The 14,083-nt window shown below is 38.7% G+C and overlaps 1 protein-coding gene across 1 annotated transcript in view; it reads left to right on the forward strand.

Moving 5' to 3' along the window:
• Positions 1-14,083, forward strand: part of CERKL (CERK like autophagy regulator) — a 514,456-nt gene that overhangs the window by 145,469 nt on the left and 354,904 nt on the right. The window contains exon 5 of the mRNA XM_078681475.1: positions 2,546-2,688. Coding sequence (XP_078537601.1) covers positions 2,546-2,688 — 143 coding nt within the window. The remainder of the gene's footprint in view (positions 1-2,545; positions 2,689-14,083) is intronic.

Here is a 14,083-nt window from a genome sequence, read left to right on the forward strand (position 1 = left end):
TAGCCTTGTTGTGTCTGTTGTCTTCTGAATATTTCTAGATGAGTTTAGTCTTTTTGTTTCTTCTTCTCTCCTGATTAACTTCAATTCTTACTTGACTAAACTATTTGTACATAGGTTTGAGGTTATATAGTTGAAACTATGTAATTATTAAAGTACTTGAGAATGTCTGCCAAGAGCTAATGAATAGTAATAGTTTCAACAAGAGTATAATTATTTCATGTATTACAAAGTATCAGTGTCTATTGATGACTTTCCACTGTTTGCCCTTATATTATTACTTTTCATATTTTATATGGGTTTTCATTGTTGTCTGTACACAAGTTGTTTTGTAATGTTGATTGTGGGTCTCAGGATGTACATTTTTCATGATAATTTTGGTAATTTCTTAACATGGGCCTAGGGATGTATATTTTTTTAATGTGTGGTTAAATTCATAACGTGAAATAATGGGTCTATGTAATGTAATTTGAGATATAATAAGTATATATGGGATTGCTATGTTAATCAATGCATTGAATTGTATTATGTATAATGAAACTTTAAATGTATTGAATCATTTATAGGTTTTTAATACATCAAAACTGTCTATATTTCTATGCCATCCTTGAAAAAGTAGAGTGACGGCGAAACACATGCCAGCTGGCGGTGAAGAGTATTTGATGGCAATTTGTGAAGAATAGACATTGTTAAGATACATTGATTCACATTTTTTCTTTGCGCTTTGTAAGAAATCCATGGACTATGATTTATAATAAAGTATTGGATGTTTATGAAAGGAAATGCTTGTTAGTATCCCATCACCTCCAGCTTTCATCTAATTTTATTGATCAAGACTACAATCTCCCTAGTGGTAGCTAGGGATTTGGGAGGTGAAGTGCCAGGCTTTTTCCTGGCTTACCCCCATTACGTTTAGCTATATCTATATGGATTTATCCTTACAAACTTTATCACCCCTTGACCATTCTGCACCAAAGTTCGAATAAACATGTATAACGTAACATCTTAAAGCATGCCAAATTGTGTACGATCCTGAAATCATTTTTTACTCGCCTTTTATGATTGGAATTCTGGGTGACAGCTGACCTGCACACATCTCCAGGTCACAAGGGAGTGTGTCAGCCTGCACCCACGCTGACACACTTTTCTCACAAAATGTAGCAGTGGGTGGAAGGTGACATGCTCCTCTCTTGTATTCACAACTAGAAACAGGGCATATGAGGGGTTGCAAGCTGATCTGCTTCTCCTTGGTTCCCCTGTGAACTAAGTTAACAATTGTGAACAGGATGCAGAAGCAGGTGCCAAGCTGGCACCCCTCCCTTTTTTTTGTTTAGGCAAATGGATGTGGAGAGGGGTCATATCTCCCCCAAAATTAGGCAAAGTTAAGAGGTAGCACATATTAGGTACGTCTTTGGGAAAGATGGGTGTACAAGGTTCAAATGTGCCCCTTTCCATGTGGGAGTTATATTAAACACCCTCCACAAGCGGCTTTTTTGGGCAAAATCTCTAGCAGTGTTTGAGATTATTGTTTTTGTTAATTAAGGCCTGTGATTAATAGGTATAAAAGAAACACTCACAACACCAATAAACTCCCTGGTATGTTTTTTTATGGCAGTCATTTGATTGCGGGTTAATTGATGTATGTCACTGGGTATGAATGTGGTTATGTGATAGTGAGTATGTCTTCATATACTGGTATTTGTATGTACAAGTAATTGTGTTTCTGCGGCCATGTAGTATGTTGTTTTGATGGATGGATGATTGTGAGTGTGCTATTATGTGAAATATGGTCAGTGCAGGTATGAAGTGGTGGAGTTGATCGTGTGAATGTATATATGATTGTGAAGGTTTTGTCTCTAATGTACTTAGGGATTTTTTATATATTGTAGTGTTTTTTTTAAATAGGTGACTGTCACACTGAATATTTTATGCTGGGTTTGGACACGAGGATTGACTTAGTATGGTATGCATGTATTTTTAGTAGACCTGCTCCATGTAAAGTAGCAGCTCTCAAGCAATCTTATGAAAGTAATTACTCATAGTTCCCTTTTATTTTTTATGGATTTCCTAATCTATTTTAGAAACTATATTTTGAACATTGTTGCAATTGACATTATGTAAGAAAAAGGACACAGACGTGGCTGGTGTATCTTTCATAAAACAAAGTTAAGGTTTGATTAAATACATGGCCTAAATTATTTTAGACTTGTCAATTGAATTTGAAAATCAGGTTTGGTGCTTGGCTGATTTAACCCAGTTTTCACCAGTGAAATTTCAATCAGGGATGAATACCTGTCTGTGAATTGGGGTATGGGGCAAAAGAGAACAGGATGTTAAGTAATGTATCAAAAGAAACAAAAGAGGTAAGGCAGCAATTTACCAACTGGGTACTCATGCCGTTCCCTAGTTGCCAGCCTGTGTCTAATATTGTGTGACCTCTGTGCAGTTAATCCATGTTTTACTATCTACATAATGAGTAGTATTTAGTTAAAATCTTATGAACGTGGTTAGGTCTAAAAATTAAGGTTAAAATGTTGTTATGTTTCAGATTGGTTTGTGTTGGTGGGGATGGATTCACCAACGAGGTGGCCCATGGTCTACTTCTCAGAGCCCAAATGGATGCAGGCAGGAGTACTGGTTCTGATTTCACACCTGTCAGAGCATCACTTCCTCTTGGTGTAATCCCAGCAGGTGAGAAGAGACTATCCTGGTTTGCTTGGCCATGCAGCCGACCAATTCTTCCTTGTACTTTGTACGCTGTAGTTCTAGCTGCTAGAAACGATGTCAACAGTTGGAATAGTCATTAAATAGTCTGGTTCAGATAATGTGTACAAAATAGAACCATTTTCAAATACCATGAGATAGTGATTCGTTTTTTATTCAAGTCTGTGACCTGTGGCTGGAACCAATCATCTGTTAGAACAAAACTTTTAAGGCCTTAAATAGAACAATACAAAATAGATTTTGCATATAGACCACATGTAAGTAAAGAGAAAGCAAGCTCTCTGTATGCCGGTTGGTTGGTTTTTACTTGATACATCACACTTGGTTTGCTAAAATATATTTCCATGAAATGCTTATTAAGATTATGAATACATAACCTTTTACTGACATACTGAGGTTAATGCCACAATCTCAGGCCAGTTATACTTTAAATATAGCTTTCATTGGTATGAGTTTATTTACTTTTACTTGCAATGACCATATCTATGCTTCATTGGTGAGCAGTACCAACTAATTTCATCATATTGGTTAGGAAATATGGACAGAAATAAATTCTCCCTCATCTTGTTTACCCGGAATCATACGCCTTCACTATGGGTATTTGTCAAGTCTTGTCAGCTGAGAACCAATACAATATACTTACTATGTGAATGGCAGACCTACACCAAATATCAGTCTTGATATATGAACAGATTCATTATCCATGGTTTCCATGAGTTAATTTATGCCTCTTCCTTATTTTTAAATTTCCTTTTCAGGATTATTGTATTATGCAGTCGCACACAGATGGGGACTGATGGGTTTTGTTCTCTCCTTTGTCTGTGTAGAGCTCACTTGGGCTGGAGAGGTTAAGAGCACCCTTCCACACCTATTCCACGGATGCATTGAAGCTACATCCTCCCCTGATGTTGTACCCATCCCTGCTTACACACACTGTGCTGTTTAACTGCTAGGTAAACAGCAGAAAGCATGGCACCATACTCTTCGGCGTGTCTGCAAAGCCCAACACAGTAGTTCAAATGGTTCAGGGAGCTCAAAATGGCTCCGTGAGTTAATGCCTGCCACTGCCATCGAAATTGATCTCAAGATGAAGGTGATCATTTTGAATTAGATTTAGCTTCCCATCCTTCCAGAAAACAGCCTTTACAGCTAGGTTTTTACCACGTTGTGCCTTTGCCACACATTTTTACTATGCATGTTTTTACCACATATATGCCTTTACAATGCATGCTTTTACCACGCATTGAAGGTAAGTTGTAGGGGTGTGTAGGGGTCTCCACCCACAAATAAATATTTTTATATATATAGATAAATATTTGTGGTAATGGCATGTGTTGTAAAAGCATATGCGTTCTAAACACATGTAGGGTAAAAAATGCGTTGTAAAGCTATTTCCCTGCATTGTTCCGTCCCACAATCATCCTTCCGAGGTAAATAAATTGTGTACCATAAATTTGGGATTAGTCCCTTAGACCAGTGCTTGTAAATGGCAGATTTGCCGGTTGAGACTGGTGGGATATTACAGGTCTGCCTGTAAATATGGCCCGGTAGATTTCTTTGCCATTAGTGAAAGTACAGGTTTAAACCAATTTACCTGCTTATATTTGAAAGACATGACAGGCATGTATCTCTTGTCTCTTACCTGGAGATAATTGTATTGTAATTGTATTGTAATTGCATTTATATAACGCTTACAACCCCTGACGAGGCGTCGAAGTGCTTTTTCGGCGGGTAGCACGCTACTCCGGGACCCATAGAGGATTAGTGTTGAATTAGTATAGTGAAACATGCAAATACATTTTAAGTGGTGGATAGGTTAGTCAGTTATTTGGATTTGGAATGATAGCAGAAGGATAGAGGAGGAAAAAAAAGGTTTGTATTTATATAGCGCTTGTTACCCCTGATGGGGTGTTGAAACATGCTATTCAGGAAGCCCATAAAGGATTAGCGGTGAATTAATATGGTGAAATATGAAAGTAATTTCAGTGGTGGATATTAGTCAGTTATTTGGAGTGAGAAGGATAGCAGAGGGATAAAAGGGGAAGAAAGGTTTGCAATCATATAGCACTTGTTACCCAATGGATGCTGAAGCGCTTTTCTGCCGAGTAGCCCGCTACTCTGGAACCCATCAGGATTAGTGTTGAATTAGTATGGTAAAACATTAAAGTAATTTTAGTGGTGGATATGTTAGTCAGTTATTTGGATTGAGAAGGGTTGGGGAGCGGTAGAAAAGAGGGAAGAGTTTAGAAAGGTTTGTTTTGGGGGATCGTTATAGTAAAAGAGGTGTAAGATGATGCAAGGAGGGGTAGAGAAGGAGAGAGTCTAGAAAGGGTTATTTTGTGGATCATAGTAGTGGTATGGGGTTTGGGGTTAAATGAGAGAGTCTGTGTAGAGGATATATTGAGAGAAGTATAGGCTGAGAAATAGGGAAGTGCATTGGAAATGCTAAATTAGAAGAAAGTGATAAATATATAGATCCATAAGTACATTGAAAGTATATAGATGCATAATGGAGGTATGTATATTAGGCAGCATTTCTGGCCCTGGCCCTGGTCAGTCTCGAATAGGCTCAAACAGGCAACTGCCCTTGTCCTCTCCGCCCTTAGCCTCGACGCCGGGCTGAGATTACCTAAGCCTGGCCTTTTATAGCCCTAGTAATCAGGTGGCCCCGTCAGCCAATGGGAACCCCAGCCCCAGCCCTAACACTATCCAATCACAACACTAGCCCTAAAACATCTAGAACCAATAGGAGACCAGGACCTTACAGCCAACCTTAGCCATGGTGCAAGCACCCAATCAGTTCAAAAACCATAATCTCTAAGTACAATAGAGGCCCTAGCCCTACCAGTAGTCCCACCCCAAGTCCAAGCAACCAATGACACAGGAAGCCCTTGTCCCTGTTTCCAATAGAAAGCCTAACCCTACTCTTAGTCCCACAACCAGTCCACCAACCAATCACACCAGAAGCCCCTACTTCCAATTAAAAGTCTAACCCTAGCCCTAACCCTAGTCTTCCCAAAGACTGCCAGGAATGCATTTATTTCGAAGTGAGATGTACACGTCCAAGAAGTTTACATTATTATTTTAAAAGGCTTTATTGCTATATTAGAGCCCTCTTTTAGTGCAGAGTATAAATAAGAGTAATTACAGATAGAAACTTTATGGTAAGGAAAATAAAGGCAAGGAAATCTTTGGGTGAAATATATATTAGAATCCCCTCTTTGCTAGCCCTAGCTAATGTCTGCATTAGCACCAAAATCTTGCCTAACTTAGAAGCTTCCCAAAATGGTCCACTTCATACATGCTCACAATTCAATGTTTTCCCAGACTGCTGCCTGCTCAGAGGAGCAAGGCCAGTCTTAGTTTGCTATGTCCGTGTTCTTTCGATAAGCAGATAGCTGGTGTCTGTCAGCAAGTGCCGATGTACGACTTGACACAAGTGGCAGTTGTGAGATATGTGTTCTTTCTGGAATGCTGAAGTTTTACTCGTCTTGAGAGGTTCTTGCAGGGACCTTATATACAATTTTTCAACATTATTATGAGAAAAAAACCGTGTGATTTGTGATGTAAGATGTGAATAGAAATGTATGAATTTGCTCTAAGAATTGTCTAGGCCTACTGTGTTTCTCTTACTTTTATATTTCTCTCATCATAATTATTAATATGTAACGTATTGATCAGTGATACGCTGTCAATGTATAAGAAACATCACTATATTTATTTTTTGTATATATGTTACAAATATATTTTTATGTATAAATGTCACAAATCATTATTTTGTTTATTTCAATTACATATATACACAGTATAGTGATGTTTCGTATATATTGACAAGAACCACCTCCTTTTAAAGGAAGTCATATTGTCTTTGAAAATGATGTAACTTTAAAGGGCAGGTCCAGCATTCCGCGTCACCTGGTGCTGTGGCTAACTTGCTGCCTCATAATGCTATTTAAGTCTCACCTTGCACTGTCTGGTTGGCTTACCAAAACTCACAATGGACTTACGCTCCTCCCCCTTTGCTTGCCATTGGTTGGCTATATGACCACACTCATTTGCTTGCCTCCTGTTTGATGGCTTGCCTTAGTCTTCTTTTGTTTGCCTCTCCTCTCGTGCTAAGCATCTTTATCATCATTTTGACTGGCGGATATATACTTCCACTACTCATTTTTTTAAAAAGACTTTTTTCTTTTTGGTTAATCAATCTATTAAAGTGCATGTGTTTTCCAGGTCTCCCCTGTGTTCTGTGTTAACTGCCTCATGTGCTGCTTTTCCTCTTCTCCCGCCGTCCAGCTTTATTTTTATTTTACCGCCACAGCCCACGGTGGATTTTTCTTTCACTTTTTTTTTGACTGGCAGGCCGTAAATGACTGCTCACCCCTCCACCTTAAAAAGTACATTCATATTCCTGAAGTATTAGCTTTTATTTACATATATTCGGATCAGTAAGTTTAAAAAAAGGCACGTGTGTCATATAGCAGACCATGCATGCATGGTGTCATGTGCGCCTTTACTTGATGACGTATATGTGTGCTTGCTTGTAGATGCATCTGTGTACCTCGGTCATCATGCATGCATGCTCCTACGAAATGACTCGACTGTGTCACTGCACCTTTTTTTGTTATTATTTTGGTTGAAGCTGCAAAGAAAAATGTGATTTGCTTATGGTGTATAGCATTGGCAACCAACAAAACCAATAGTCCAAAAGACCAGACCTTTCATTTTGTGGCAGGATGGGTATAGGGCAAATGTCTTGGAACTCCTCCTCTTTTCCTTCTCCCACTGCCTACCATTGCCACTGTGAGGGCTCTGCAAAATAAAGCCCCAAATAAGAATGATGCTCACAAAATGTGTGACTTGCATTGGTGTTAACTCATCAGAATTTGGTTCAGCCTTTTGGTGTGTAAATGTATTGTGGATACATTCTGAGAATACTTCAAATCAACATGGAAATGTTCCACCTAATTTTCAACCGGAAGTTCATATTAATTCTGCACCCTGCCATTAAATATACCATGCAACTGAAATGTCTGTAAAAGAAACATCCGTGCCATAGCACAAGTGGACAGGAGACTAGGTAAAGCCAGAGGAATAGAAACCTTGATCTAATTATCCACTCTGAAACAGTGAAAAAATCTTTCCGGAAATGTGCAGGTAAACAATGAAGTTGGTAGAGTCTTGCTGCCAGCATAGCATAGGTAAGTCCACAGGTTTTGATAGTGCCTGTGGTGCTGTAACACTAAGCTTTACGTCTGTGCTTATGTATTGTGAGGCAATGGAAACCTGTACATTGACAACCTCACTCAATAGGACTCAATAATATCTAGTGCTGTTGAGCGAGGGGTTCCTCAATTATCTGTCCCATCCCTAATTTTCTTCAACTTGTACATGACCCCTTTGACCTCAATTATGGAGTGCTCAAACCTTTTCTACCATCTGTATTCAGACGATGCACAGCTACTTCTAAAAGGATTGTCTCAAGAAGTCATTCTCTTCCTAGAGCAAATTGTAAAGTGCTAAGAAGCTTGACTGGGCTTCAAACACCTGCACTTAAACTCACTGAAGACAACATTCTCTCTTATGTACCACTTTAATTGTTCGACTCTGGTCTAACACTGGCAGAACTCACTAAATGTACAGAACTGCTAATCCAAATTCATTGAATGCGCTGAATCTCCAGGTATAAGTCGCTACGCGTCTGAACCTACAAGTTTACATAAACACCACAACAACTCAACACCAGCTCGGATTTCTCAGAAAATCATTTAATTCCTGGAATACATTTTTAATATGTGGTACAATCCCTGGTCATCTCAAGACTGGCTCACAGGAATCCCCAAAATGTACCTGATTCAAATGAAAGCAACCCTCATTGCTGCAGAGAGACTGATCTCAGGAGCAGATACTCCAGTCTGATTACTGCAATGCCTGTCACTAACTGGCTTCCAACAGAACGTAAAAGTGTTTTAGAGTGACCTGTATTACACACAAAGCCGTAAGGTGTCAGGAAACAGCCAATGCAATCAGCATGCAAAAAATCTCCAGATAATTGAAACTATAAGCAGCATCCATGCATGTGCGGGGAGAGCTGTAAGCGTACTTCACCTGTTGATGACCAATAACGCCCTTAGTAAAAGCTGCAACAGCTTTGTGAAGCCGGAATGAAATATCTGTTTCAGCATCCAAGTCCTAATTAAGACCGCATGGGAATGATCATTACACAAAAGAGGTTGAAACGCAATGTGTCCTGCAAAGTGTTGACAAGCATCTAGCGAGGAGGCTTTCCAAGGACTAAGACAAAGTGAAAATCTCACCAGAACGTGTTTTTGTTTCAGTAGACAAATAGACTCTGGCTTAGATTGATACTTTTCTGTACCCTGAAAAGAATTAATTGATACCTCACATTTGTCTAAAAATAAGGTATCTTTTAAGTTGGGTGCCATATTATTTTCACAGTAGTGTTCATTTTATTTTTATTTCCTATAATATGTTTGTAACAGTGGTTGTGGTTTAATGATATGGCTGCTAGTCAAGTTCTTAAGAAAAATATATCTTATGGTTATGCACAGTTGTACTAGCTCATCTATAACATACAACCATAAATGTTATTGTAATATATCGTTCTTCTAAGTCTGAATCAATGACATAATTATGCACGAACAGCATGATTAGCGCAGAATTTATACAGACTTAAAATTGTCTAAGTTTTGTAAGAATTGATTTTTTCACTTTTTGATACATTATATGCATATAATTCTTGTGTTACATGTTAAAATGTATATTACATGAAGTGTATGATTAGGATTTTCAGCAAAGCGCTAATAATTGATTTTTACTGTTGTGATATGACCATTCAAAGATGTCCGCGTCTTCCCCATATTAGAAACTATGCACCAGGGTGTGGTATGTATATAAAAAAAATGGCCGTGTTTACCACGAGATGAGCATGATCAAGCCGTAATGGCGAAACGCGTCGTGATTTTTTCATCTGCCGAATAAAATCTTGAATATCTGAACTGCGGGTGTCCTGTTGTCTTCAAAAATCGTTTGAAGTGTTTTGGATATATATATATATATATATATATATATATATATATATATATATATATATATATATATATATATATATATATATATATATATATATATATATATATATATATTTATATAATATATATGTATATATATATATATATATATATATATATATATATATCCAGGTATTCCGCTTCAATTGCGCAGTCCTACACAAACAAACAGATGGATACGGACCACAATTTGGTGCTTGATTTTTATTTTGTGCACGAGGTTGCAATGACGCGTTTCAGCCCTTCCCACGGGCCTTGTTCACATGACACAGTGCAATCCTATACATTGGTTTAAATAGTTTGGACATACCGACGTTACCATTGGACACAAAGGCATACAAATATAATAGACATTGAAGACATATATGCTCATTCGAACTCAAGTCTACCTTTTCAATTCCACTTTTCTGTATTACAAAAACGAATGTGCAAAATGTAGCACTAGAGCCTCTGTTTGGAACCAACAATGTTTGTAATTAAATAAATAAAGCACAATCAGTATTTTGGTTCAAACTAAAACCATGAATAATAATTCACAAAAAACGTCATCGCAATTAAACCAATGTAAAACAAATGATAGAAATTGTGCAAAATAGTGTAAAATAGTGCAAAAAAGTATTTAGAGAGTTTTTTCAAGCAGCATGTGTACCAACACAAAAACTCATTTTGGTACAATCACACCCAATATCCCTGTATAAATACACAAAGTCATTGCTGTCCAAAAGAAAATGTGAGTACGATTGAAATACTTGATCAAACACTGGAGCCCCAGAGATGTGTACTCAATGTTCATTAAAGACTCACGCATTGAGTTAAAGTGCAAGTGCAATAAATGTGTGGCGTATTAGCAAAAGGTGGTTGTCTGTTGCCACTACAGTTGAAACATCATAAAATACAGGTGTGAATACCCGGGAGATAAATATGGGATGCATGGTATAGTATAGATAATGATCATCACATGTCAGGCTGTGGATAAAATATCCCTCTATTAGCCATGAGTAAACAAAGAAACCTACACATATATAAGCCAAATAGATACACAATAAATATTAAATAAGCAAATATTTCAGAATCCAAAATAGATTAAATAAGCTTAAATATTCACATGTGTACAAATCGTATACAAAATGTTTAAAAGGTTGTAAAAAATACTCATAAATAATCAATAAATATAACAGTTAAATCCACAGTTTTAAGGATAACCCATAAATAACTCTCTAAGAAATATAAAACAATCCTGGTTAAAAATCTGTCAATCATCGGGGAAATTATTATTAAAGGCATGTAAACAGATCCTCGGTAACATTAAGACCAAACGGCTGTTTTGTATTTAATTCCAGAATATATCTGGTCTCAAGTTGACACAATTTTGTTCTCTGTTACCACCTCTTCTACTAGCAGGAATAGAATTGATAACAAAATATCTCAAATCTCGGCTTTTGGAATCATGCTTAGACTCAAAATGCCTTGCCACTGGGTAAGTGTTGTCTTGGTTGTTTATCGCCCTAAGATGTTGCAATGTTATTTTGTGTACTTGGAGCTTTGTGCTCCCTACATAAAGTAGATTGCATGGGCATGACAGTACATAAACAGCATACTCTGTTTTGCATGTAAGTAGTCTGCTGATCTTATGTTCCTTATGGTCAAACGGGGTGAAGTATGTTGTTTTATTCTCACCCTGACATGATTTGCATGATTTACAGTTTAAAAAGCCAGTATGAGTTTGTAACCAATTCGCAGATTCAATGACTTCGGGACTCGTTCTGACGAGTTCATCTTGCATAGAGCGTCCTCTGCTGTAGGTGATAGAGAGCAGGCCCGGACTGGCAATTCCGGGCACCGAGCAATACCCCGGTAGGCTGGTTCATATGGGGGCCGTTTTTGTGACAGGGGACCGGTTTGGACCCTGACCGTGCATAATGCTGGTGCTGCATCATACGCACGGTCCATGATTGTCCGTGACTCCGACTCACTTTGTGACCCGTTTTCAATTCCATTTAGACAGGCAGGCTAGTGAGGCTGGCTACTATGATTTATAATTTTTTTTTTTAAATCCACCTGCACCAGCAACTCGCTCTGCTCCATGCCGCGCAGATATCTCCCCGCAGCGCCGCCGCATCTGCGCGCGGTTTTACAGTTTAACTTTAGGGTGGGATCTGCCCAGGCCTGGGTCTGCCTGGTGATGTCATGAGCATTGCTATTTGCTGGGGCCAGGTGGCTCACGGCCGCGCAATAAAATGTGCGCATGACTGAGGGTGAGAGCGAGGCGAAGGTCGAGGAGGCAGGCATCTCAGAGGCCAGGGAGGTGACTAAGAAAGAGAGGCACCCTGATCCCATAATGTAATTATTTCTTGCCGCCGTGTGTGCCGCCCGCAGGTGAGTCTTATTGTCCGTCCAGTGGATTCGATTCAATAAACTTTATTTCGATTCATAGATAGAATCATAAAAGTATGCACAGATTTAAAAGATTACATAAAATTATTAAAAAGAAAACCATAAAATTATATTAACATCCATAGTACATATTATGTATCCATATTAAGTTTACAATGCATTTAGGATAAACGGGTCAAATATATGAACATATCGTAAAGTGCTTGTATATTCCATTTACAAACCCACACAGTAATCTATTACAGGAGGTTTCCAATAATAATACTGTTCAATATCGGTTTCTAATATTGAGTGCCTGTCTAATAAAACTAAGCACAGCACTACATATGGCTGGAGTTGACAAGGACAATACATACTCATAACCCTCTTTATAATAGTGGGATCCAAGAGTTAACAAAACAGGCTTGATAAACCGGTTTCTTGGATATTTATACAAAGCACAAAAGAGGATGAGGTGCACAGTGCTGTGGGGAACCTTATCATTACAAGGACAAAGGGGTAGTCTCTCACACCACCCCCCTTGTTTTGGAAAAGCAAAAAGAAAGTGCAGTGAGCTAAGGCGAAACCTTGTCAAGTAAAAACGCCATTGAGTATTTATAATATTCGATAGGTAAAACTGCTGCTACAGCTTGCCCTTATTAAATATTGCATGCTCACTATTTCTTAACATACCTAACTTGGTACAATAGGCATTTTTAATCATTAGCTTAGACTCCTTGCCAACCATTTCGGGATTTTGATATATACGTCCCAACCCAATCTTGTAAAGGGTTTCCCTTACATATAGCAGCCATAGGATCTCCATAGAATAGTCAAGTTTAAGGCAGTCTTGCAAGATTTCCTTTGTGAGTTTCAATTCTTCAGACCGCCAAACCTTGCTCCATAGCAACAAAGGAGAGACATGGATAATATCACTCACAAAATCAAAACCCGCCTCGTTATGGCAGAAACTATTTGAGGTACCAGATGGAACAGATAAAAGGCGCTTAATAAATTTGTTTTCCATAACTTGGATCTTATTACAATTTTGTGTCCCCCACACTCCTGCCCCATATGTCGCAACAGGGAGGCATTTTGCTTTATATAAAGTTTTTAGTTCTGCAATCGGCTTTTGACCCAATTTACTAGAAAAGCGGAAAAGAGCCTCTATAGATTGTGTGGCCTTTTGTGCACGAGCTGATATTAAAGGGTCCCAACTCAACGTTTTGTTAAATAAATTCCCCAGATAATTAAAATTATCAACTTTCGCAATAATTGACTCTTTCACCATATACCTGCGAGATTTTACCCCTTTGGGACCACAGGCCATGGCAAAAGACTTGGTAAAGTTGACCCTAAGATCTAATCCTTCCATGAAGATGTCAGAGGCGTTCAGACAAGTCTGCATGCTGTTAGCGGTGATGGTCATTAGCACCGTGTCATCTGCATAAGATAACATCGGTATCCGTTTACCATTTACCTGGGGGAAGTCTGCACCGCTGTCCAACAGGAATCTTTCTAGACCATTGGTGTACACCAAGAATAAAAAAGGGTCCAAGATGCATCCCTGGCGAACACCTTCAGTAGATGGGATGGGTTTTGTCTTCTCACCTCCTGGTCCAAATCTAATCCTCACTGTTGTGGTGGCATGCAGCCTACGGAGCAGAATGACCAACGATTCTTCAAACCCCATGGTCTCCATCATTTGCCACAACTTGCCTCTACATACAGTGTCAAAGGCACTGGATAAGTCCATGAAGGCCAGATGAATACAACTATGCTTGGCCCTCATGTACTTGCCCATAAGTGTCCGTCCAGTCGTTTAATTTGCATGTAGTCCTGATCCTATGACCTGGCCTGATCTGTCTGGGTGCGTAGCGACCGGGCCGGAATAGGCCTTG

The sequence above is a fragment of the Lissotriton helveticus genome, chromosome 3_1 (assembly GCF_964261635.1).
Source record: "Lissotriton helveticus chromosome 3_1, aLisHel1.1, whole genome shotgun sequence".
In the NCBI taxonomy this organism is placed as follows: Eukaryota; Metazoa; Chordata; class Amphibia; order Caudata; family Salamandridae; genus Lissotriton; species Lissotriton helveticus.